At 38.9% G+C, this 27276-nt stretch overlaps 1 protein-coding gene across 3 annotated transcripts in view; it reads right to left on the bottom strand.

The window, feature by feature from the left end:
• The window catches only part of arhgef10la (Rho guanine nucleotide exchange factor (GEF) 10-like a), a 114029-nt gene that overhangs the window by 28910 nt on the left and 57843 nt on the right, over positions 1 to 27276 (bottom strand). For all 3 annotated transcript variants that reach the window (XM_031733246.2, XM_031733249.2, XM_031733248.2), the window contains 2 exons: positions 23512 to 23612; positions 10476 to 10597 (listed from right to left, as the gene is read on the bottom strand). In XM_031733246.2, the coding sequence (XP_031589106.1) occupies positions 10476 to 10597; positions 23512 to 23612 (223 nt within the window). The remainder of the gene's footprint in view (positions 1 to 10475; positions 10598 to 23511; positions 23613 to 27276) is intronic.

The raw sequence follows: 27276 nt of genomic DNA, 5'->3' as shown, positions 1-27276 counted from the left end.
TAATACAAAAGGACAACAGGATCAAAGCAGAAACTTGCTGTTAATGTTATGATTTCATGAGCTAGATGTCACCCTGTGATTTAAATTCCACTAGCATCAACAAGCAGAGATCAAAGGGCCAACCACCTGCTGTGCTTGCAGGCCTGCGTTACACTCAGAATATTCAAAGTCATTTGAAGACAATAAGATTAAACCATCTGCACAAGAAGGCTGAGTAGACAACCTGATTTTTAACTCTTGATAGGCCCGTATTGGGCCTTTTAGAGGGGGTTAGGACTTTCAGCAAAACCATATGGCTATCAGCTTATTATTAAAACTGGCTCAGGACATTTCCTCCAATTTAATAACCACTGTCTGTACAGTAACGATTCCCTGTCTCCCCTGGCTATGCCACAGATCATATCAGCAATAAGTGGAATGAAGCTGGAGAGTGGTTTTGCATATCTCTGCTCAAAGCCACAGCCTGACATTGGTAGGACATTACAAACTCATATTCATGACTCGACTGAGATTTTATTCCTCGTGTCCTTCACCGCTCCTGGCTGAACGATTGCAACACGCTCAACAAATGTGATGCAAATTCGCTGTGTCGCTATGCCCCCTCTTCACAGATACACACACACGGATCCACACACCCACACCGCTGACTCCTGCGGCCATGGCAGTTCCAACTCTGGATGAAAGCGGTTGTACTGCCCCTGCATTAATGGGTTCAAAAGAGGACTACGGGCTACTGTGTATTCAATCACTTCCTCCATCTTCCCTTCCCTTTTGCCAGAGACAGGAGATATCCGTACTGGGTCCAAACAAGCTTGGGATGTGGGATCTTTACTCACCTCAAACACAGAAACTGACACAACTGTGTGTCAACATGGGGTCCCAGATGAAACCCTGGGCGTAAGACTGGACAGGGCTTTCTATAATCCTTAATATCAGATGGCAGGAAATGCAGAACAAAGGGAACCTTGGTGCCAGCTCAGTCCTAGCCATTTGGTGGCTGTAACACTTTTGCCAAGGAAGCTCTGCACATCAAGGAGTACCTCCCAAATTTGAATGTGCCCCTTACAATCCTTGGACACTAAATCTATGGTGGCCTCTTTGGCATAACATAAAACAAACATAAATCTTTGGTTTTTAAACAGTACTTTAAGCACCATAGGTTAAGGCTAGTTGTCTCAATTTTTATTCTTCTTCTGTTACTTTTGACGAACATAATTTTCTAACCATGATGTGATGATCTTAGATTGGTTCTTGGTTCTTCTTTCATGACTGAACTGAACGGCAAATTCATGAGTTTCCACAGTAATTAAATGAATTGAACAAACATTCTGAAAAATTTGAAAGCTAAAAGTAATCCTGGTGTTTGCACCTTCATAAAGAGAGATCAGAATGCAAAGACAGCCTATCCTTAAAAAGCTTACCAGTGGCCAACAACAATAAATTAAGCAGCATTCAGAGCAGTAGCTCTGCATGTCTTAAAAATATGAAGCAGGAACACTAATTAGACTAACTAGAAAAGCAATATAAGGAGAGAAGCTATCACTGCAACAGACAGGACTTGTTTAGCACAATAGGAACTCAAAGACAAGATGGCCTTCATCCCTTTCCTTTTGACTCAATGCAGCTTTTTCCTATCATCCTTCCCACATTGATGTATAATCACAGAGGAAAATGTGACCAAATTAGCACATTTAGCAGATCTGCAGGATTTCCCTTCTGGGTACATAATTTGTTCCTGCATGCTATCTTGACAAGTACAGAGTGAGCAGAAACCCAGGGCCCGAGAAGGAGAACTCCACTCTCAGGCATTGCTAGAGTGTCTATGATTCCCTGTAATTAGTATGTTAGCTGTCACAGCACCAGATCAGGCCCTTTGCAAATGACCTCACTGTCAAGCAGGGGTGTGGCTGCTCTATTCACATTTATACAGACACTGCACTGCCCTCTTTTGGAAAGGAGATTGCTAGGAGGAAAGCAGAGGAAAGTGAACAATGCAAAGCCTTTAACTAGTTTACAAAGACTATGCACAGCATGTGTAAATAATAAGAAAACTGAAAATGCATCCAGTGAAAGAGTCTTGCTCCGCAGCACTAACTGTGACAGCAAGACTCAGCAGTTGCAAAACCACCTCAATCCATTCATTACACCATAAATTAAAAATTTCAAATCCTTTTCACTGTTCCTAGTTCCAGCTGTTTAGCAAATTAATTAAAAGCTTAGATACGCAGGCGGTAATGATGACATGATTATTTTAACATGCAGGTACTACAAAAGCCTTTCAGAGTTTGCACTATTTATTTCGAAACACCGCTGTTTATTTCAGCAACTTTAATGCCTGCTCTGGCAGTCCAAGCTGTATCGCCCTGCTGGCCAATAAGGCAGGGACAAAAAGTGGTTACTGTTAGTGAGCTTGGCAGCCATTTGCAATACAATACAATGACTACACAATACAATAACTCCACTCTGGTATCAGAGTACAAGGTCAGCATCACTCATTATAAAAATAATATGCTTTAGGCTTTAAACTCTTACCTTATGTTTCTTTTTTTTTTAGTCTAGTACGTTTTTTTACAGGTGCTCTTAAAATTGTAACAAATTCCCACTTTCATAGTCAGCTCCTGTTTATAACTGTTGATATAGAATTTAAATTGATTGTAAAGTAAGGCACACAGCAGTCACTCCAATATTATACGAAGCACCTTCTAACTATTACTGGACTTCAATAATCTCGGCTGCTGATGCTGCTGACCAAAGGCAGGGTAGATCCAGATCTACAAAGAAAGCGTGACCTCTGGACACTCCGGTACATTAGCCAAAATGTTGGGAACTGTCACAACTCCCCCAGAGTTGTTCTCAGCGAATGCCAAAGTTTGACTTCTGCCCTGACCTCAGAGAGAGGGCTCTTTGATCGGGAATGTCAAGCAGTCTGAAACCGCATGTTGTCAATGCCCCCTGTATTTGTGACAGTGACAAGTTTGGTGTGTCTGGGGTTGGGTTTTGCTGTGGTGAGCCGCAGTGACCAGAAGGGCCAAGACGTATCAGCTCCGGCGACAGGTCTGCTGTGATCCAGCTTCACACAGAGAAATTAGACTGACACTTCCTCCTGCTTTGTTATATTCTGCATGCCAAACGCTCCTCTGCCCTCTCTGAACTCAGAAGATGAGCATGAACAGAAGTGCTCTGTTTTTGTAGTGAGGACAATGGTCCATGTTTACAAAGCTTCAGATAGTGGCTTAAAAATAGAGCAATTACAGCAATCAGTTACATCTACTAATCAGAGGATACAGTTTTTATACCAAATCCATTTTAAATACTAGTTTGTGGATAGAAACAAACACAAAAAGCAGTTCTAAAAAAAGAATGTGCTAGCATCTATGCATTTAATGCTTAAGACAGCAATTATTCAAACATATAAGCAATAACTCCAATAACTCCGGTTATCCTGTGAAAACATCAGCATGATGCTTAATTTGTGGTGAGCATGTACTATAAGTCTTCAGAATCTAAAATGCAAACCTTGCAAACAAATAAAACCCAGAAGCTGCGCACATGAACATATTAGCCTTGTTTGGAGTTAAATCGAAAATGCTAAAGTGCAGTTATTGGTGTTAGATCTGAGCATCGCTGCAGCAAAAAATTATGAAGAAAAAATAAAATATAGCAACAGATCACAGCTTCTATTGACTTACTGAACATCATTATTAATATGACCCAATGTATGTTGAGTATCCTAAATTTCTAATGCGCCACTGTGCTCAGTGAACAGGTTAAAAGTCAGAAACAAACAAAAGAGTTTGTCTTTATTCACTATTTAGTTAAATATTCCAAATAACAGTTAGATGCAGAATAACAGTCTGAATTATTTCCCCATCATTTACCCAACTCAGAATTCTATGATTGACTAATCAAGAGTCAATTTATAAAGCCTCAGACACACCTGATTTTGTTTTACAAAATTGCAATCATTGTGAAAATAGGGACACATGTTTCATTTCCATTCCAGCAATTATTAATAAATTGATGTAGAAACTTTCTTAAATGTGACCTGCTAGGCACGGATATGGCGATTTATAGAACTAGTAGGAAATGTGCCTGTAAAACAGTATTGATGATAAGATGATCAGTGACTAATCAACTGAGGGATTAAATGAAGAGATTATTTACAGGATAGCAGTGGCTTGAATTGAAATGGCACTGAAACTAATTAATCAGTAAATGTTCATGAATGTGCCTTGAGAAACATTTTTTCCAAATATGATGTCGACCGAAAAATAATAAGATAATCTGTAAAGCGACAACAATTTCTTCACCTTATATTTGCCTGTAGCTGGGTCGAGGTCTATTGTGAAGTATTTCAAGGTTACATAGTTTATAGCCACTTATAAGAATCACGGATAAATTAATTATTTTAATTATTTTGTTTGCTTTCTATTGTTCATTCAGAATCTGAGAACTGCACTATGCATTGAAAAATGAAAAAAAAATTAAAAGAGACTCATGTTTAGTTACGTGAAATCTAAACACACTTGTCAGATATTTGGACAGATGCTTCAAAGTTAATGTCAAGCCTTTAACAATATAAGCAAAGTGATCTTGATGAGGATCGGGTCTGAGAGAGATCGATGTGCTCTCTCGAAACAGTCTCAAGCACTTGCGCATCCTGCTGTTTGTGTTTTTCTGTTTGCCAGAAGGATATTACTGCAGAGTTAGAAGGGGAGCCGCTACGCCTGGGTGGCTATGTGGACAGAACGAGCTTTTAATCCATGCTGGGGCATCTTTTCTCAACAAATCAGAGAGGTGGCTGAAGCTGCTACTTTGAAAGGTAGCAAATGACCTTCAAGAAAAACAGAGGGACAAGCATTGCGTAACTTGTCAATTTGATGACTTTACCTTTAAAAAATTTGAATAAAAAGAGTCTAGAGGGGGAAAAGGAAATAAATCATCAGAAATGTGTTGCTACAGGGGAAGGCCACCTTTTCACACTGTCGTCCTTTTTAATCCATATTTCATAACATCGTGTCTCATCTGTACTGTCCACACACACGCACACACACACACAGAGCCTTCAAAGTGAACCCTTTCATTCATCTTGGGTGTAAGAGCTTTGAGTCATTATGTCTGTAAATCACTCATTCCCCAGACAATGCCATAAATGTAGCCATGAACACAGTGTATGCTGCTGCCAGGGGTGCCACTCAACCCGCTCATTTTCTGTACATGCAGTCACTTTCATGTGCCTAGCTGAATGTGCATTGGGGCTCTCTTATCACTCCATCACCAGGAAAGATGGATGACACAGCAAGTGAGAGGGACATGCACAACATGGCCCAAAAGCACCAGCTAGTCCAGTAAACAAGCATTGACCTCGGCGACCAGAACGGTGTGTTTCAACAGATGGTAAAGACCGGAGCAGCTATAATTAATAGTTTTCGAGGCTTAGTAGCAATCAATTCAAACGTGTTTGTTTGACTACAGCAAACATCAGTAAGTAAATAAATAATAATGGCGATGATCTGTGCGATCTATGTAAACTAGTGGAGTGTATTAGCGGCGAGATGTGAGCAGGCTTTGCCGTTTTCTGAGCTGAGACACAGAAGCTAATCCTCTCAGAAATAGAGAAAGAAGGCTAACCCTGATGCAGTCCAAACCCCTTCCAGTTTGTCATTCCGCACTTCAAAGCATACATGATGAAATCCCCCAAGGTATTATAAGAGCTCTGGCATAGCAGCCATCCTCAACCCCATCCTAGCCTAATGCCTCATAAATGGAGTCTAGAAACATGTCCCTTTACTATTTCGCAAGTCTTTGTAGTCTTGGATCGTAAAGAACCTTTTTAGAGCGGCAGAAGAAGAGGTGCTTTCCTACTGGAGAAGATATGAGGCATTTGTGAATCACTATTTGTCCCCTAACTGTAAAATACTGCAAATACAGAATGCACATATACCTCTTTGAAAATGGTTAGATCAGGAAAGGAAGTAGGCACTGATCATCTTCAGAGCCTTGCTGACTAAGTGGTGGGACAGAAATACTGTGCACAAGAAAACATACAGTATGTGTCCTAGATAGAGACAGGTATGTAATTTAAGTAATTCAGTTCCAAGTGCTCCATGTGACGCCATCGAATGCCAGTTGTTAAACAGCTTGCTGAGCTGTCAGATTACTGGGTTTCATAAATGCCTCCATTATTGGTCTCCAGGCTTCAAACTAACACAGCCTGTCTGACAAAACCGAAAGATACGGCCGATTAAACTGTAGGAGCTGTACAGTCAAAGAGAGATGAAAGGGGAGAAAGAGCAAACAAACATGATTACGGTCCATGCCAAAAGATATCATGTCCTTTTTTTTCCTTTTACAGCAAATACAGTACAGTAAATACCATTCCTGATTCAGCTACTACCTCCTTTTAGAGCTGCAACTCTTCTCACAGTTCAAGTAATGAAAAATTACCACGTCACCACAGAGTCTAGGATGCCATTTTTAAACTGCTTCATCCAGCCTTTGGGCTGAAACCCAAGTGTTCCAATCGTACAATACAAAATAGTAAATATACTGAAACTGAAAAGATAAAAGTAGCTTACATTTGGCATTTTACTTTGACAAATGACTTACGCAGTTAATTGAATTTAAAACTGATTGTTTTCTAAACACACCCCGAGTTTCAGAACTGGTTCATTTCAGTGCTATGTTTATTAGAATCACCACCGATGCACTCGGGAACAGTTCGGCAAAAATTCAGTCAAATTCTGAGCTAACGTTTAATCTGTTTATCTGTAATAATTAAAAACATCAATCCTGTTAAGACTGACATCATGCACCAACATGCAACTGCTGCAGAAAATAGTATTAATTGTTCAATTTAACAGCCAATTCTCCTGTATAGAAGTCTGGTTCGGCTGTTACCCTTTCTGCTATAGGATTTCCTATTAATCCCTTAACCCAACCACCTCACACCCTCCCTTTGGGCCAACTGCCAAACCTGCTCCGTTTCATCTTTCAAAGTGGCAAAGAGGGCAGTGAAACAGAGCGTGCACTGACTCTTTAAACAACAAGGACCATCAGAATGTGGTTTGTCTATTAACCAAGATAGTGCCTGATCCTCTGTGTGTTTGTGTGTATGTGAGAGACAGAGAGAACGAGGGAGAAAGAGAGGAAAAGAATGAAAGAGATAAATTGAGAGGAATCAGTCCACCCCTGCTGTTCTCACTCAGCAGACTTGTGATAAGGTTTATCTCCGGCGCCTAACGAGTTCGCCCAGTAGCCCACTCCAGCTCCCACTGAGTGGACCGGGGCACACAGAGCTGCACACAGCCAGCAGTGAATTGAGCTCCCTAAGGTGACCTGTGCGTGTTGTTCATGCTATGCTGCTTTAGAACTTTATTTTTGTAGGAAATGGCTTTGGCCCCTTCGGCCACATCTTTTTTAATCTGGGATTTCTTTTTTGCCTTTTCTTCATCCTTTCTACTCACTGTAACTCAGACTGCCAAGAGAAGCTGCAAAAGCTGGAGAAAGAGCTGTGGAGCTTTGGCACAGAGAGGCGTGTGTTTCCCAGAGGCAGTGTCTGAGGCAAAGATGGAGACACAGAGAGGGAGTGGGGGGCTGCTGCTGAGTTAAGCCCCTAATCACAGTCTGCTCTGCATGAAGGACTTAAAGTCACTCCATTTAATGCTACCTTCTCTTTAGTCAAAAAAAGGAAAGAAATACTACTGCCTACCTCTCCAGCTTTCTGATACCTAGGCCCCCGTTCCCATTACTAACTCATTCTTGAGATGCATAAAATTCCAAAGCTACAGTATACACTCAAATATAGCGCAACGCGCAAGTCATGCACATTCATAGAGTTAAGGAAGCATGAACATAATACCTGCACACACAGAAGTACAAGCGTAAATGCTTCTACCTTTTACTCATGCATGTTCATTTCACCACATGGACCAATTTTGCGGTAAACAAGGTTTGTAACTGACATAGCTGCCATGATTTTCACTGGTGTGCTCAGGTGCTTCATTTATTTGTGCAAGAAGACGGTGGTATCAGCAGATCCTTAGAGACTGCAGCATCCCTCTGGCTCAAAATTCATTAATTCACTTGGCTCGGCTTCTACACGGGTGTAACACGCTTTTGCAAAATACTCCAGATAGTCATTAGCACCTTTGGGGAAATCCCACACCCCACCCTGACCCCACTGTGTCAGTGCTGCACTTTTTCCACTTTTCACCAGCTGCTCTTTCACCTTATCGTCCTCTCTCATCAACATGGCTAGCAGACAATGGTTTGCTGTACAGGTCTTAATCTAATGCTGGAAGATTGATTTATGCTTGGTTGTCCCACAGCCATTAAGATAATTGCATGATCACTTTATAACATCCTCCCCTGGTGGCTGTGGTAATTTGCCTCCCCGCCACATTCCAACTTGCACAGTAGGACCCATAACCACATTATGGATATAGAAAATGTGGTCGGAAATATCATCTTTCAGCCCTTGCAAACTGATTTTATACCATTACCACTGACTTCTAAAGCCCCTTAAGTCTATCTCTCACCTGTACTGACCATTTGATCTATCGGCGGCTTCTAGGTCTTAACAGCTTGTATTGATCGAAATTCTTGAGCCAGCAACCTGAAGCAAAAGCTTGCGTGTCACCTTGTAATTCGAATAGTTTATGTATTTTTGAGTGAGATCATCACTGAGATGGTGTATTTTTATCTGTTAGGTCAGTGCAAGTGGGCTTTGATTACATTCAATGGGAAATGGCTGTGTAAAATGGCACTATGATCTCTTTTGACAAAATCTTTATTAAAGGAGCCATTCTGCCACCACTATGGACTAATGGCTGCTTCACAGGAAAAGTTAACGTCAGTGAAAGTCAAATTGGTTTGACAGATTGATCTTAAGAGGCACTTTGCTTCCTGAATATAAACACTGCCAGTTCAAAAACACTGAACACATCAAAATATTTGCAGCTAAAGCACAATTGGCAAGTTCAAAAAGAAGCAGAGATTTAAAATTCTGAACTGACAACAACAGTAAGATGATCCAGCTAAAAATTTAATTTGTTCCACTGTTTATACTTCATCAGTCATTATTAGCACTATTGCTGCACTTCCAATTAAATTATACCGAGTCAGTGAGAGTATTAAAAAGCAGAATGCGTTCATCCAGTGGATTGCTAATGCTACAAGATAAAATTACATACACCCATAATCCTCAACAAGGTACAGCTTAATAATACACCAGATGTGCTGCTTTGACCATCAATAAGCAAGCTGAAACCTGTGATGCAATTTAGCCCATTCCAGACATGGGATATGTAACACCATTGGCTTCCTCAATCTGGTAAAGTGATGCTTCATTGAGACATATCCGCAACTCCATCAGGAAGAGCCAGGGCGTGGTGTGAACATTTAACAGGCTTGCTGCACTTCTAGAAACCAATACTGTAAGCACTAACTGCAGAGAATTGTAATAACACTTTCGAACTTGTGTATTTGTGTATATGTGCATGTGTGTGTCTGTTATGATGACAGCTGTTTCCAGCAAAAACACAGACCAAGAAATCTCTGGATTTGCATTAGACAATTATTAGACTCCAGCTTATAAATTTGGACTGTTTAACAGCTCACCTGTCTAAAGCGGGGGACATAATGCCATTTCCTGTTAGACCCTGAATGCTCTAGTCTCCATGCCAGAAATGGTTTAACTTATTAATGAATTACTGCTGTCGTGCTCTGTGGGTGAGTGCTCCAACCTTCCTCATGGATGGATTAAGGTATAGTCATCAGTAATGAGTCATCACAGACTCTGTCCTTATCATAGTAAAACCCTAAAGTTGTTGTTTTTTTTTTTAAATCAACATTAAATTATAACAGATAATAAAGCAAACTGGGGAAAAAGAGGAAAATTCAACAGACATAAAAGGAGTTTTGTTTTAATGGAGTGGTTTGTTTGCACCTCTGGTAATAAAATCTGTGCCTCTTCCTCTCAGTGATATTTGTGTACCAGTGTTGGTGTTTAAATGTTAAAAAGCCTAATGTTCAGACTTTGTCCTGCGTGCACTAAAACCTTAAGATGTACTACTGTTTTTTCCCAAAACAGCAGATTTGAGGTTTCCATGAGATTAGTTTGGGCAGAGTGTGAATGTAAGATAGAGACTGAAGGAGAGAATCTATTTCTCTGGGGTTTTTTATGTTCTTGCTGTTTATAACATTCTCCAAAACAATGACTTTGGTGTGCAATTCAAGGTGCTACATAGAGATGCCGTCCCAATTTTGTGTCTGCCCATCTGTAAATGAGACAGCCATGTTAAAAACTATATAACATGGCCTATATGTTTAAATACCATTAGACTGTTGGAAAGCAGTGCTGGCAGGGGCTTTAGAGAAATCAGATTCTGATCTTTGAAATTTCAGAAACATGTGTACAAACTAACTGTTTTTAAAAATTGATTTTTGTCCTTTAATCACAGAAGCAAAATTACCTTTCTCTCTGTTGATTTTGTAGCAAAGACAGACATGTGACAGGCAAGCAGTGGATACCAAAAGGGGGCTGTCGTCTTTCCTTCATCCTCTCCACATAACCAGCCTGGTGAATTTTCCTCTCCTGAAATAGAAAAAAAGAGACTCTTTTCTATTCATTCTTACTTAGGTCACCCCAACTCAATGTTTAGTTTATGTACTTGTTTTATTTCTTTTGAACATGCATCTCATTCCCACAGCTGAGCTAATCTGTAAACTATTTCAAGCTATGTCAAACCACATAAAATCACCATAAAGACATTTCACAATCTCAGGTATATAATATGAATGGTGTGATTAGCATGTGAATAATCAGCCAGAGGCTTATTCCCTGTTGTAGGAGGCGAGGCCAGGTACTGCCAATGCAGGGCTTCAACAGTGATTAAACCTTTACTTAATCAACAGTGAGAGTCTGCCCCAGCAGGAAAAATGCAACTGCCGGATTTGTGTTATAATATAATGGATTTGCCTGGTATGTGAGCCTCATAGCACTGAGCCTTACAACAGGTGTACCCCTGACAAGTCACTGGGCAATTCTGCCAAAGTACTCCCATTATGGAATTGTGTAATCATCTCTTTCAATGTATAGAAACTAAACTGAGCATGAAATTTAACAGCTCTCCTTTCTGGTTTGTTTGCATATTTTATCTAGGTATAAGCTGGTAGAGATCACAGATGCATTATAATGAGCAAAAGGAAAAAGCTAATTGCAGAGTTTGTTTTATAGGAGTATCGTATCCTTATTCTTAAGTTAGGAGATAAAATTTAAGAGTCAGTCAGTTATCTTGGCCAAGAAAACTAGCCTGGCTGTACCCAAGAAAAAATACCTTAATCACCAAGTCCTCTACAAGAATGCTTGCATTACTGCAAAATCATTGGATTACTCAGATTTTTTTTGGTTTGGACGAGAGAAACAGTCAGACCCTGTTTTTCCAAAAAATTAACAGAAATAACCTGCAGAAATTTCTCCAACAAAATTTTCAGCATCCATCTACAACTGAATTCTTCTACCCTGGTTCAAGACTACTTCCTTTAAGGAAACACTTCAAGTATTTCACTCCTGACATTATCCTTCTTTCAGCTATCCTCAGTTTAAAACACATACACATCACAATATCCAGAACTACTACATGCCCCTTGCAACCACACTGGTCAAAGACTGCCATGCTACACTGTCTTCAATCATAACTGTCATAATTAACTCCCCTCTCCACGGCTACTCTTCCTACATCCCTCAAAACAGCCTCTATCACCCCTGTTCTTGCAAATTTTATCTAGACCCCAACAAGCTCAATGACCATAGGCCCTTTTCCAACCTTTCATTTATTTCTAAAATCTTGGAATGTACAATACCATCATAGCTTCAGGCCCACTTAGTTAACAGTAACCTTTATGAGACAGTTTTCATTCTAGAAACAACACTGCAATAGTTCTTGGTAAAAATGAACAATGACGTCCTCCTTGTATCTCAGGTGTTGGTCTTCTCACATTCACCTTTAGCCTTCTTGACCTCAGTGCTACTTTTAACATTTCCCATTCTCTCATTTTAGAATGACTGACCAGCACTGGAATCAAGGACATAGCACGACAATAGCTCTCCTTTTCTTGCAAAAAATGCAGGAAACAGTTTGCCCAAGGCAAGACTCTCTGCACTCCATCAGCCTCCAGAACACATGGTGTCCCTCAGGGATCAGTTCTGGGACCCCTGCTATTTATAATTTATCTCCTTCCTATTGGAAATATTTTTTTCCAATTTGAAATACAGTTTCAGTTTTATGCTGATAGGATATAACTATATATTTCCACAAACCCTAACACCTCTTCATCTTCTAACCTCACTGCCCGCCTAGAAGCCATCACCACTTGGATAACAATCAATCAGCTCAAACCAAAAAGCAATAAAACTGAAGTCATAGATATCAACTCAAAGTACTCACTTTCCAGAGTACACCCTATTGTTGTGTCCATAGTTGGTTCGCTAGACATTCTCTTTTTTACCACTCACACAAATAATGTCACAGTCAGCCTATTCCACCTATGTAACATTTCTAGACTATGCACTTTTCTTTCTCAACACAACATCCAAGTTCTGGTTCAAGCCCTGGTCACCCCTAATTTGGATTATTGTAATGCCATTCTCTCTCATCTCCTCAAAAACTCTAAAGCAAGAATCATCACCTGCACCAAGTTCACAGACCATATTACACCTATCCAACTTGGCTCCCCATTCCCAAGTGCATCCAATACAAGACTGTGCTTTTCACTTCTAAAGCTCTCAGTGAGTTGGCACCCCCATATCTCTTAGAGCTCCTTCACCCTTACACCCCATCCTGTGCTTTACGCTCAACCTCAGGAGCTGTCCTGACTGCTCCTCGTTTCAGACTAAACGCATTGTTTGCCAGAGCCTTTAGCTGTGCTGCGCCTCGTCTTTGGAACATACTACCCTTTTCACCTTCTTACAACTAGTCTCTATCACACAGTTTAAATTACAGCTCAAAATCCACCTGTTCCCATCAGCATATCAGCTATCATGCTTTGTGTTTAATATGTTTAAATTCAAATACTATTCCTGGATTTTTAATATCTTTTTAATATTGATGTTGTTTTAGGCATCTTGCATGGTTATGATATTTGAAGCTTTAGCAGTATAAATAAAAGCCAAAACACATTTATACAAAGGAAGCAATAAGAATGATCAAGGGCAAAATTGTGTAGACTTAGATAAGTGCATTCTATCTTTTTTAGATATTTCTTTCAATGACTTTCATCCTGTGCTTTGTACCTTGTATTTTCTTGTAATTTTCACATTTCCATACTGAAACTTTTGATCTCTACAGAGTTTCTTTCAGCTCTACTGGATTCTTAACAGCAGAATCACAACTGTCATTTTTTCAATCAACATACATTCAATAAACCATTAAAAAAAAATTAAATTATTTGTTGTATGTGAATTGTCACTTTTTTGTATAAAAATAGTTCTTTGCCATTTGGCAGCCATTACAAATTCAAACCTTCTTAGGTGAATGTCTACAGGCTTAAAACAAGTCTTCTAAGGGGTTTATGTCTTAGCTTTGGCTACTCAAGGACAGTCAGAGACTTGTCCTGAAGTCATTTCTGCAATATTGTGACAGAATGTTCACTGCAAATAGATGAACTATTTCCCCAAACTCAAATGAGGTGAGCCTGTAACAGGTTTTCTCCAAGGACCTCTGTATTTGGCTGCATTCAACCTTTGCACAGCTTTGCACAGTCTTCCTGTCCCTGAGACAAACAAACCCCCCCTCAGCATGGTTTTGCTGTCCCAGTGCTTGATATTACCCAGATAATGAGTAGATAATAAACATGTGTTTGCTATGTATTGTATATTTCAAGTTGTGTCCAAATAATTGTCTTATCCACATGATCAAGGAGGAGGATCATTTCCCATCTTTGGGCTTTCAGTGTAGTAAGAAGAGATCAGGAAGAAGGCTTTTAATTTTGTCATCCTGTCCACTGAATTGTTAGGCAATGACCGATAATTTCAAGAATACATTTTAGAAAATTAAAGCCCTCTGTAAACTGACTGGCCAATTGACCACAGACTATAAATGGACTGCAAGCAAAAACCAGAACTACCCCAGGGCCAGAAATGTTTTTCTTGTTGTCTATAAATTCAACATCTTCATTACAGATGTATGTTCATAAAGATATTCCATTGATGGACTCCAATCAAATTTTAGACATTTAAAAAAAAAAAAAAGACAAAAAGAAAAGCAAACAGGATCCATTTGGCCACAATTTGGAATGCTACAGCAAAAATCACGAGTGCTTCTGTAATGAAAGGTCTCAGTTTTTAATTCTTTTATAAGGTTGCTTACTTTTCAAATCCAAATTTTAATTTTGTCACTTTGAATTATTTGATGTGAATGGCTTGAAAGCAATTTTAAAAACAAAATTTACATTGGAAAAAGTAAACTGATATTAATATTCTGTTAATCAAAATATCCTCAAGTATAACAGGCTATATTCCTGACTCCTGTAAAGATATAAAGAAAAAAATACTTGTACATTATATTATAAATTCTAAGCAGCTTTGCATACAGATTGTACCTTGTCGACCCCATACACACAACATACTTGATATAATTTACTTATAATACGAACATCTTTTAAGCTGTATAATCAAATTATGCTTTATGTTAGATACTTATTGCAGATATTACAAAGAATTCATCCATTTGAGTGCGTTATCTCAACACTTAAACAGTCACACTAAAAGCAAGGTTAATGTAAATCCTTTTTTTAATCATCTTGAATTGTGGAGTATTATTGAATACAGTGATTATTTTGTGTGTGGTTGGCTTGTATGCCGACTATCCCTCAGCAAGCTCCTGCTACGATTCATGGAGGTGTGAGGTCACTTATTAAAGACTAATTGACGACGGGGCAGCAAGTTCAGTGGTTTTCTATTCCACAGAGAAATTATCGACTTTCTTCAACTAATTATTAGATTAGCATAAATAATGTGCCGTTTGGGTACGCTGACTCCTTTTACTAAATTGTCACTCAGTAAAAATTAAAAGACAAATACATAGAGAGAAACACGGGGAATGAAAAGGACTGGGATTCAAAGAAAATGACAGAGAGAAAAGTGGTAGGAAAGAACACAAATTAGCCTTAACCTTCAGTCTTTGCCATGTAGTAATGAAGATGAATAACGGTGAACAAATGATAAGCACAGACCTAAATTGAATACGGCATCGAATAGGGACACACAGGCCAGTATCCTCACACACACACTCGCACATTCACACGCATGTACAACTACACAGTACACTTTCGCATCTGAGAATTTATTTTGCATCAGTCAAACCTTTAAACACAGGAAAATCTAACAATCAAGTACTCCTGTTACATCCCATTTCTCCTATAAAGAAGGACTCTCACACAAGCATTTTAGACTTCAGTGGTCTCACTTCTCATTCACTTTGAATGAGGTGATGTCATGTGTTGGCCAACTGAATTGTGGGGCTAGTTTTTCATCACAACAACAGCAACCAATCACATCGTGTAAACACATAACAACAGGGCAAGCTCTGGTGTGTGGTTGTTTTTTTGACAACTAATATATGAACCACACACACACACACACACACAGAGGAAAAGGCAGACCATGACATGCACATGGTCCCACTCCTTGTAAAATTACTCTTGTATGCACAATATTCATTATATGTAATTCAAACACAGACTGGAGCAAATAGTGTCCCAAGTCTTAGTTCAATTCTAATTCTGTGAATTAGATTCATCCACAATATAATGCACAAACACACTATATAATGGAAGAACATGTCAACAAAGGGACAGGAATTTAAACTAGTAACTTTCAGGTTACTAATCAGCTTTTATAACCTCTATATTTAATATCCAGATGTTACATCAGCTAATAAAGGAGCCTGAACTGCTCCTATTGATGCACACAAAAACTTTTGCTGTATTTATCTCTATTACCACAACAAATGTGATATTGGTATATCATATGTTAGCTTTTGTCCTTTTTAAGGACAATAGCCAAATAACTATATTTATAAGCAAACTGCATTTCACATGCTTACAGCATTTGTTTGTGTCTTCACAGCACACTGCAATCTGTACCTCAAACTAGATTCACATCGTGTTGAATTTACCACAGATAGGCTTTACAAATCAGTAGCGAAAGACAGTCACGTTAGCTTTCGAATCGCAATTACAAGCAGCGGTGTAGGACATGCAACTTATTGTATCTTCCAATGCATACCAATTAGATTCCAATTGTGGGAAATTGTCGACACAGGCAGGACACTGCAGCAAAGTACTAACAAAAGCAGTCTAAATAACAACCAAACAGGTGAGTTATTATGGTATTATGAAATGAGACCGTTATTTTTCATGCAGGTGGTTAGTAACTTAAACGTAGAGGCTTGGAATATGCATCCACCTGTAAGCAGACTGTTAAAAATGTGCTTTAATATCACATACAGACAGTATTTTTCTTACTGAGGTCTCCGATCAGAAGCAGCTGTTTTCAATACAACCTTTGAGCCAAAGAAATTGACATATAAAATTATGTGACAGTACAACGTTTATCAGCTTAGTTGTTAATTCTCTGTTGGAAAACAGTTAAACAGAACGCATGAACCATATGGATAAACATCTTAAACGAAAAAAAAAAAAATCTCACTCTGGAAAATTGGAAAATCTGGTTAAGTATGCCCAAGTAACAGTTCAATCAGATTCCCTGGAAACATCACAGACCATGTAGATAACTAGATTTTGACTGATTTTCCTGTTTGCCTCACCCCCATGCAAAAACATGAGAAATCAATCATATCATCCTCGTCATTTGGCAGCTTACCATAAAGGTCTTTCACGCTGGTGTCACATGCAAACTACATCACATTGGTTAAATGGGATTACAAATATACACGATAATAAATCAAGAAAAAATGACAGATACAACCTTTGACAGATTACAAGAACACTGTAGTTCCCATGAATCTAACTCCTTTGATATTTAACATTTAATTTTTGCGCTGTTTGCAAAATCTTCAAATGAACCACTTGGGTTTCCTCTAAACCAGCAAATCCTGTGTTTCTGTGTAGTCTCCTGGGAAAAATCTATAGAGAGACTGAGAAAATATTCAGAAGTCAAAATGTAGCTTTCAGTTTGCCATTTACAGGCAAATACTCTCGCACCAGCAGGCTTACTAAATCATAATCTCACCAGGGGGCTGAGGTACATATTAAATTCAAATGCCCGGATGCTATGGTTCTATTAGTGTGCTCTTAGTTAAATGACTGCTAATGGCACTTCTGCAGGGCAAGCTACCACCTGTTTGGGCAAGGGCTACACTTATTATCTCAGGGTAAACCATATTGAAGTCAATTACTGAGCTATGCTCCCACTCGCAAAAATGGAGTTACATCTATACGTGACTGCTGTTTCTAGCCCCTAATGACACTGAAGTATTCAGTCTGTTCTCGGTCTGCATTTCCTGCAAATCTCCATCGTAAGGATTTAATGGAACACTGTTGACCATTTTATACCAGCGTTAGTGTCTTGTTACAATAAAAACTAACAAAACAATCAATTAAATCATAACACTGTATTTTTTCAAATAACATTTTACCGTCTTAAAAAGAAAAAAAAAATTGCAGTGATTTCCAGTGGTGATGTTTATTTTAATACAGTGTTAATTAAAAGCAATCTATGTGAAAGATGAGATTACAAACTAAAGGTCATGGTCAGTTCTACTCAATCCCAGCTACTCTACCATAACTATTCATAACAACATCATTTGTAAAGCTTCTGGATTGGAATACTAAGTAGGGAGATTTAGTTTCTCAGTTTCTTTATTCTTATCATGCTTTTGTTTCAAGTCTTTTGCTGATTAAGATTAATTTGCAGATCATGGCACTCTATCAACCCTTGTGACACAAAGGCCAAAGATATAGACTAATTAAATACACCAGTGCAATTGATATTTCCCATGGATCAATGCGAGTGTGGGATCTGTTAATTAAATCCGTGATAATGTTTGCTCATCATAAACATTTCCCATGTTTGAGCACAGTGAGATAGGGAGATAATCTCTGCTGTCTGACAGATTAATTTTAGGGCTAACAGAAAATCCTTCCAATGAATGCCTTTTTTAAATGGGAGGTTTTCCTTGAATGTTTAGTTAAAGAAAAAAAAGGTGTTCAAAAGAAATCTTTCCACCTCCTTTAGCTGACTGGCACAAAAATAAAAGATAACAGTTCCACGTAGGGTTGACTAATGTTATCTGAAGAGATGCAACAATATCAGTCACCATAGCAACCAAGTAATCTAAATCCCTTGGCTAATGGAAGTAAACCCCTGACGGTCTCCCATAAGACCGGGTGGATTTTGTATTCTCTACCCTTACTTGTCTGCTGTGTGGTATACATCGGCATGGCATAGGTTATCACACAGTGGATTAAGAAGGCGTGTCAGAGTGTGTGCCAGAACCCCCAAGCCGCACTCAACTCATCTATTGATCCACGTACGAGGGAAAAAGTGAGAGACCGCCACACTTAGCAGTGTAACCGCAGGCAACAGCCCCCTGTCTGCCCTCTGTTCCCTGCAGTGGGACTGATTGCTTGTCTCAATCATCCTTTCACCCCCCCTCCACAACCGCCACTTTCTCACCTCCACACACAAACACACACACACACACAGTCCCACACAACTTCACCATCTCTCTCTCTCTCTTTACCCTCATTCATTTTTCCACTTCTGTCTCCAATGTCTCAGCGACAGTCTCTCATGATTTGACGGCCTCTTGTTCTTCTTGTGAGGGCCATCAAAGTCTGCAGCCTTAACCCTGCCTGAAAGAGCTGGGACTGCATGGAAGGAAGCAATTAATTCTGCAGTGAGAAAACCCATTAATTAAGCAATGCTTCTGGCTATTTCACGAAGACCCTTCAGAAACAGTAGGGCCACTCGGAGAGGCATAAAAGATGCAGTGGCACACCAGGTTATTAATGGACCCCAGGGCTCCTGGCAAGGAACCACCATAGGATAATTCTCACTTTTTATTTCTAGGCCTCATAACTACACCACATGCACTCAAAAGTGACAAAAACTGTTTTCTGGAAGCATGTCTTGTCAGAATTTGCTGCCATAAGCATATGTAAAGCTCCATTACCAGAGCATTTTAAACATCTTGCTGAAGCACATCATGCGGTAGTTTTTTTAAACTACCAAGAAACCAAAGGTTTATGGATGATCAAGGTGCAATGAGTTAAGAGACAAAAATGTATCAACAAACCATTGTTAATGGGCAAAACACTAATAAGACTTAAATACAGTGCACAGAAATGTCATTAAAAGTCAGTGATATTCACATGTGGCACGCACAGGGAAGGCCACCAAGTACGTCAGAGTGATGGAGCCGTATTTTCTCTAAATGGGGGTAACAGGATAAACACTAGTGTGAAGATGGGTCTGGGAAAATGAGTTTTGTGATATCTAATCGCTCACTAAATCATGCATGCGAACATTATCTACTTGTGTTGTCCACTATTCAGGGACATTTCGAAGCAAGGCACCCATTTCAGACTAAACAAGACCATGGTTCGGTGCGTTTGAAATGCTGATTCAACTCTAGGTCTCCCCTGAGCACAGGCCAGGCCTGCCTACGATTGCAATGATGAGGAAGCCTCGACGACAGCACGCCATCCGTGAAATTAAATCAACAACTCCCATATTGTAATTACATTTGGTTAAATGGGAAGGCAAAGTGTGGTTGTAATACAATTAACACGTAATTGTCATCCTGACCAGGTTGGTGCTGATCTATTTCCCCAAGGGATTCAATGAAATCCATCTCCCTGCCCTCCCCTGTACCATTTGTTTTGAAATGAATGATTTGCTGAGTACCAATGGGTCACAGGGCAGCTCCATTACCAAACGGGTGTAATGTAAGTGATCTAAATGCTTCTGTGATCAACTGGAAAAAATATATATTTTGTGGAATTATGACCCCGATTCTAAATTAATGAAGATATTTTAGAACAGACAATTTATAAGTGTAACAGCTGGTCACACAAATATTGTCAAGAATAAACCAATGCATGTCTTCATGAAATTGGCGATGCAAGACGATTTTAGACAGTTGGTCAGAATTGCTTAAATTTTTAGAATCTATTTAGTTGCACAACATATGTTCTAGATTAATAAAATAAAATTAGCACTAAACTGTGTATTAATATTCAACAGTCATTTATGGTTTGCATGTGGTGTCGCTTACTTTACAGCATTTGGGTTCCTCTGCACTCCTGTAATCCTATAGAAGCTATCACAAATAAACAGAAAGATGAACTACAGTCCGCTCATTTAATTTATACTTTTGGAAAATGTTTTTAGACCAGCTTAGGTAAACAAGGTTTTTTTATTATTTTGTTTTCATAAACTCTATACCCTTATTAGCTATTAAAAATTTCCATTAGTTTCAGTTTGTGATTGCAAATGAAGTACAGAGACATTGTGTGTACTGTCAGCTGTGAATATCTTACATCTCTCCCTCTCTCTCTGGCTCGCTCTCTTCAAGGGTAAGAGAAATGTAAAATGGCCCCAGACAACTACTTTGAAAAAAAAAATAGAACGAAAACAAGCAACTTTTCTCAAGTCACGACTTTTTCCAATTGCTCGCACTTTTATGTGCATCATTTTTGTGCATGTCACTGGTAAGTTAAGACTGCAGTGATCCTAAAACTGCACTGATACAGCTGTATGATGCATAATACGAGAGTTACTTCTATCATTTCTGGGCAAAAAAGTCAAAAGAGCATGAAATAACACCACGGAGCTCTGCAGATCGAAAGAACCAAGGCATGTATATATTAAAGTCCAAAAAATAATGTTGCAACTTAAGTTCTTTGTAAATATATGATGTTATCCTGAGACAAAATCTGAGACTTAACCCTAGTTGTTTTTTGATAATCCAATCAAAAAAGCAAACATCATCAAAATAAGCACAGGTTTAAACACATATGCTGTCAATCACTGACAGGGAATCAAGCTGAAAGATGGTCTTCATGCTTCCTCCAGCCTACACTGCCCAAATCCGTGTCTTGAACGTGATATGTAGTAATCACATAATTACTTGATATCTTGACTGCAGCGGGAGGTTGTCTATAATCTCTCTTTTCCCCTCTTTGAACTCATCTTGCCATACAACATCTCCTCTGTACTTCTTGCTTCGCTCTTATTTCATTCCTTGTCCCTACTCTGCTACTTTATTACTTTTCCTTGTACCTTCAAGCTTGTTCTCCTCACACTTGACTGCTTGTCATGTTGGTGATGGTAAAATCTAGACGTATGTTACTGCAGTTCTCATGGTAACATGGCCTTGATAGCAGTGTTGGCTAAAGGCCCAAAATCTTACAATCTTAGATATGTCAAAGATGTGACACTTTTCTAAGTCAAAGGAAAATTGTAATGTCAGTGACAAGCACTTGACGCTGCAAGGTAGAAAGGTAACGTGGCAAACACAGATAGGGTGCTGACATTGCCGTTATAGTGAATAAACATTACAGTAATATAATAATAATACAATACAATATTTACATTTTGATAGCATTTTATCCATTGTCTTCAGGCTGTTCAGGTTCTTTCTAAAGATGTCAAATCCAATAAACCGAGAAAATTCAATGTTTGTCTTCCTCCCCTGTGAATGCCAAATATATTTTGTTTACTGGATTAATTTAAGCACAGTGGGTTAAAATTGCATACTTTTAATCTTCTTCTGGTCATTGTATTCTCCTCAGTATTCTCTTGAATTCATATTTGATATGGATGGTCTATATAAATGAGTAATAACTGCAGCTTGGGGGTTCCTTGTGAGTATGACAACTATGGATAATTTGCATGATTTGGCTTTGAATAATACCCATGTCCACACAGAAGCCATAGGGGAGGAGAGCTGCGTGTTATAACTATGGTGCTGTCCTCATCAGTACGCCTGCTGTGTTGCTGATAAAGGTGTGAGCAACAAGGAAAGACTGGGGATGCTGCGCTTCACTGCCACCACAGAATCCTCTGCTCTCAGCCTGATGTCTTTGATGTCACTCTGACACAAACCATATACAGCAGGCTCTACTGGAGGGTCTACAGGTGCACTTCATGCTTCTTGCACCTCTATACCCCTGCTGTGAGAGGTACGCTGGCAGCACATGGGAAGAATCCAGTGTTGTTTTTTTATTGTAATGTGCAAGATTGGAGAATTTCTAGATACAGCAGAAGTATAGTTTTTGGGAAAACTCCTGTAAAGCACAAAACATTTCAAATTTCCTCTTGACCATTGCACAACCAAGATTTATCCGACCCCCTGTTCATTTCAAAGCCCAGTAGGGGTATTAAATCATTCCCAAATACATGGCCACTTATCTAAACAAGACATTTCATAGAGTTTTCTTTAATCTAGCTACAAAACCTTCGAAAACGATTTTTTTTCTGTGCTAACACTCAATGCAACAGCCTCTTGGATGAAAGAAACCACATCGGTAAAATTAAAACTGCACAAGAGCTTTGTTGGAAGACCAACAGCATGCACAGTGCAATTGAATTTGCACAAGAGCTGTGTAAGGGGACACATTGCACGCACAACAAACCCAGAATAAACTGTATGTGACATATAAAGTGCTCAAGGCAATACAGTGAGACGGAAAGGATTGGAAAAAGGAAACAGAGGTGGTGATTAAGTTGAAAATGCGCCTTCATGGATAAATAAGCAGATTACTGTCCTCGAGAGTCTTGTTTCTGCTTTTGCCACTGGATGACAGAATGCACTGATGAACCAAAGACAGGAAGATCTCCTGTACTACAGCATGGTCAGATTGCATAATAGGCAAAAGTCTGGGCAGAGCAAGACAAGGGTTAGAGGAAAGAGGTTAGGGAGATAAAGAAGAACTGTGCTGCTCCCTGCTGGGCAGGGTCTGGCCAATTTTATTTCTTTCTATGTTGAATGTGTACGTTGTGAAGTCTTGATACCCAGTCGTGATGTCCAGAATTAGAAAAAAGAAGACTTGCTGCATTAAAAATGGTAGGATATAGAGCTATAAAACAGTTCTAAAGCTAATGCTTTTTCAGTGACAATAGTAACCTCTCTTAGGCGGGAATCTTTCCTGAATGATCACTGATGATTGTTTCCACAACAGACAGATGGAAAACTGTATTAACGTAACGTTTTAACAGTTTGCTTCATTGTTCAACATAAACTTCAGGTGACCCAAGTGAGAATCCTTTTCTCTGCTCACATAAGCCGTAATACTTAGTACTTAGCCAATAGAGTAAGAAGCAAACACTGATGATGTGCCTGAGCGTCTGACTTAAAACATTGTCATTGCATTTCATTGTATTACATCATCCTGTTTAAAAAGAAATGACTTCGTAATCCTTTCTGTTTGTGTTAGACTGCATGTATGCCTTTGTGAATGTGTGTGTTTGTGTGTGCTTACGTAGTGCAATCTTGGCCAAGTGCAGACGGTTGACCCAAGAGATCTTACTAAGGGGGTTAGGAGTGTTGAAGACCACCATGAAACTGACAGGACGCCCTGACCTGGTGGAGAAAACACATGCACAAAAAAACACAGACTCAGCCTCAGATGGATGCAGACATCATATGCATTAATATACTGAATTTTATTTATAACATATTTGCCAAAAGGCATTATTAAGCAATAGCACAAACACTTTTGGGGTATTATTTCTTCTATTTTTATTATATTTGTGCAATTTGGTGGCGTTTGGGTGGAGTTTGCATGTTCCTGTCCAGCCTGTATGGATTCTCTCCAAGTACTGCTGGTTAGGTTAATCGGTTGTTCTAAATTGACAGTAGGTGTGAATGATTGTCTGTTTCTCTGTTAGATCTGTGGCATACACCCTATTAAAGCTGTGGAGGCGTAGATATGTTCCATGCCCCACTGCAACCCTGATTTGGATAAAAAGATAAAAGAATGAATGGATGGATTTTGTCTCTGTTGTTGGGATCCAGGAGTCATTTTAAGTGGTATACAACAAAGTAGGCCTGACATCATTGTGACATCAAAACAGAAGGCTACAAATTCAAATTCACATTATTGTGAAAGCATGAAGCTTAAACCAGAATGAGGAAAACAGGGGGAAAAAAACAGCATGCTTAACAGGTCTCATTTCACTGAACTGAAAATTGCATCAGTGTTACTGGTGCAGTAAAACAACTAAATAAACATATAAATGCAAAGGCGTTCTTGATCCCCAAAACAAAACAGCAGGGAGGATTCAACCAATGGAGCTCTAAAAGCAGAGGAATCACACTCTAACTGTTGCATGTAATCACTCCTTTCTGTGCGCTACCAAGCAGTAATGACCTTAACCAAACAAAACAAACTGAGGCCATGCGTTAGTATATAACTGGCTGAGAAATGCCCCCAAAAAAAGGGATTAAAAAATGTGTTTAAATTGTGAATTAAACTAATCAAAACATCTGCTTTAACACATAATTAAAGTGACAAACTGGTGAACTTGTTTTATATTTACCTCTTTTTATTTATCTTTATTAATACATTGTAAGCACTACAAGGCTGATTACCTTAAAGGCACACGAAAGAGAGCAAAAGCACATTTTTGACATATTCTCGAGATGTTCTATATAAAAACAGAAAGCAGAACAATACACTCAGAGAAACGGCACCAACAGAGCACCAAAAGAAATTTTTCATTTCATGGGACTTTAAGTTTAATACAACAAGATTTTTTATGTCATAACAGCTGCTTGCCTGCTTGTAGCTTTACAGCAGTTCAGTCCAGTAAGCTGGGGCTTTATAATTTCAGCCTGCACGTCAACATTCAGTTTGGGTTGTGATGATCACACAGCATGGTCCCACTAAATCGCTTATAGGTAGCCTCCAGTGTTCAAAATGCCACTAACGCGTGGGCTTCACTGGCACAACCAGCACAGGCTCTGATCAGTTAGAGCCTTTTGAAAGAAACTCAGTCACAGTGGGAAACCAGATAGTATAGGTGTGAAGGGAATAGAGGAACAAAATGACCGGTAGAATGAAGGATTTGTATACTTGACATACTGAGAAATTTGGAAATACATGTTCATTTTAAATTAATATACTTTCAGTCAGCATGTAACAGTTTTCTTAGTTTTTCTTTTTTTTTTAAAACAAGATTTTAATCTCTCAATTTAAAAGAAAGACAAGTTTATGAATACCAAACTTAGCAGAAAATGATTCTGCTATTAGAGTGCCAAGAAAAGTTTCTTTTAACTCTTTTCTAGTCTTCATGTGACAAAGATAGTAGATATCTTGCATGGAGTGCAGACAGGAAGTGAGTGACTTGGGCATTTCTTTATCCTCAAATTACACACTATGCTGGCAAACCATAAGACACAGTCATTAATTAATGAAGGTGCTCAAAAGTTGAATAAATGGAAAGGGAATAATTTACCAGAGGAAACAAATGCCCTGAACAACACTAGCTACTCTGTTTATGTGCATTTCCATTAGGAACTCATAACTTGAAGTTAAACAAAGCTGAAAAATGACCTGCATCCTTATATCCCGTTAATATAGTTTGCTTATGGCCTTTATACAAATTTGCATTTTGCCTCCAATGCTTTATGGTAATATTGGTTATCAGTATCTACATGTATTTACAGGTTGTTTCTTCAAGGTAGCCAGCACGTAGAATTAGAAAGGTTATTTCATAAAGTCCTTTTAAAATTACATGAGTTTAAAATATGTATAATATGAAAGGAAAAAATGCTAACTTTTAAATTGGATAAAAATTCAAAAAAGTAAAAAGTAAAAAACAATAAAAACAACAGTGCCGACAACTGAAAATGATCAAGATTCTCCCATATTTTCTGAATATGTGCATATTTTCAGATTTAGGAAGCAAACAACTGACAAAATTAGTGCCAGGAAACAAACTGACAAGTGAGCAACAGAAAACAGAAAATTATTCGTGATAAATAGCACAAAGGAGTTTTTACAATTTTAATTCAGAACAATCTGAATTTTATCAATGCAAACTGCAGTCCAAACATGTGAAGACAAAATATTTTACTTGCACTGACTCCTCACTAACACACAGCCAACCACCCTAAATTTGCCAGCTGTTAACACTGTCATTAGCCTTAAAGCCAGCTGGTGTTGTGTCTCCTTTATCCCCTCTGGTCAATTTCTTTTTCTCTCTAGTCCTGGGTTGCAAACAAAAAAAAAACAAAAAAACATGTGTGGTAAACAAATACACGTCAGTCAAATTGTTATGGGCTGAGCCTTACTGGCTGCTTAAGCTTAAAGCACTCAAATGCCTTATATACTATGCACGGTTGCCATGCGCTTGAGCACCATTGTGCTATATCAGGTAGAAATTTTACCTTTCACTAATGTCTGGAATCACACAAACACAAAAAAGGATAAAAGAGGATCATACCTATATGTGTGCTGACTCAGCAGTAAACAGTAAATGATAAAAGTTGAGGGTAATTGTTTGAAAGCATTAGTCTCACTGGATTATACTGCAGTATATGTTAAACTGTTAGCTAGTGCCTGAATGTTCTTGCATTAAAAAAAGGCCCAATTTGGTGCATTAAAATTCACCTGAAGGCAGGAAATTAAGGTCTCGACACCCCAAGATTCTCAGCTTAATGTGTTCCTTCCTGGTGCTGAAACAAGACCTATGCCTGTGACACTGAGCGTGTCTTATGTAAAAGCTTTAAGCGGGTTTTCCCACCCAATAGAAAACACTCCAAAAGTCATTACCAAACCCAGTATCAAAATGGGTCGTGAAATGCAAGGTCTCTCCCAGAGCAAAATGTTTTAAAGTAGATTTTCTGTTTGAATTACTTAAAGGTTGTGTAAAGTGCTAGAAACACAAAACTCATCCCCGGGTAAGAGACGCCTGTCTAAACACTTAGTCTCTTCAAGCATCCTGTTTTGTCAGGTTTTTTGTCAGCTCGAGACCACTAGTCATGCATGTGTTGATTTTTCACTCTCTTTTCAGTCAAATACAATAACCTCTAAGTTCCTAGCAGTCTAAAACAAGACTGGCAGAGACTGGCCCCGAGTTAACAATGACTCAGTCAGTGTCGAACCACGGACAGATGGTGGTGTGGTGCCTGGGTTGATCAGGCTTTATTGGAAGTGCAAGTAAATTGTCTGGCCAAGGATGGGACATCTTTTTAGAGCGCTAAGCAGCTTTCCAAAATAATGCTTTACTTTCAGTCACCT

The sequence above is a fragment of the Oreochromis aureus genome, linkage group 5 (assembly GCF_013358895.1).
Source record: "Oreochromis aureus strain Israel breed Guangdong linkage group 5, ZZ_aureus, whole genome shotgun sequence".
Lineage (NCBI taxonomy): Eukaryota > Metazoa > Chordata > Actinopteri > Cichliformes > Cichlidae > Oreochromis > Oreochromis aureus.
Note: the sequence above shows the minus strand (reverse complement) of the source record. Positions and strands in the feature narration are given on the sequence as shown.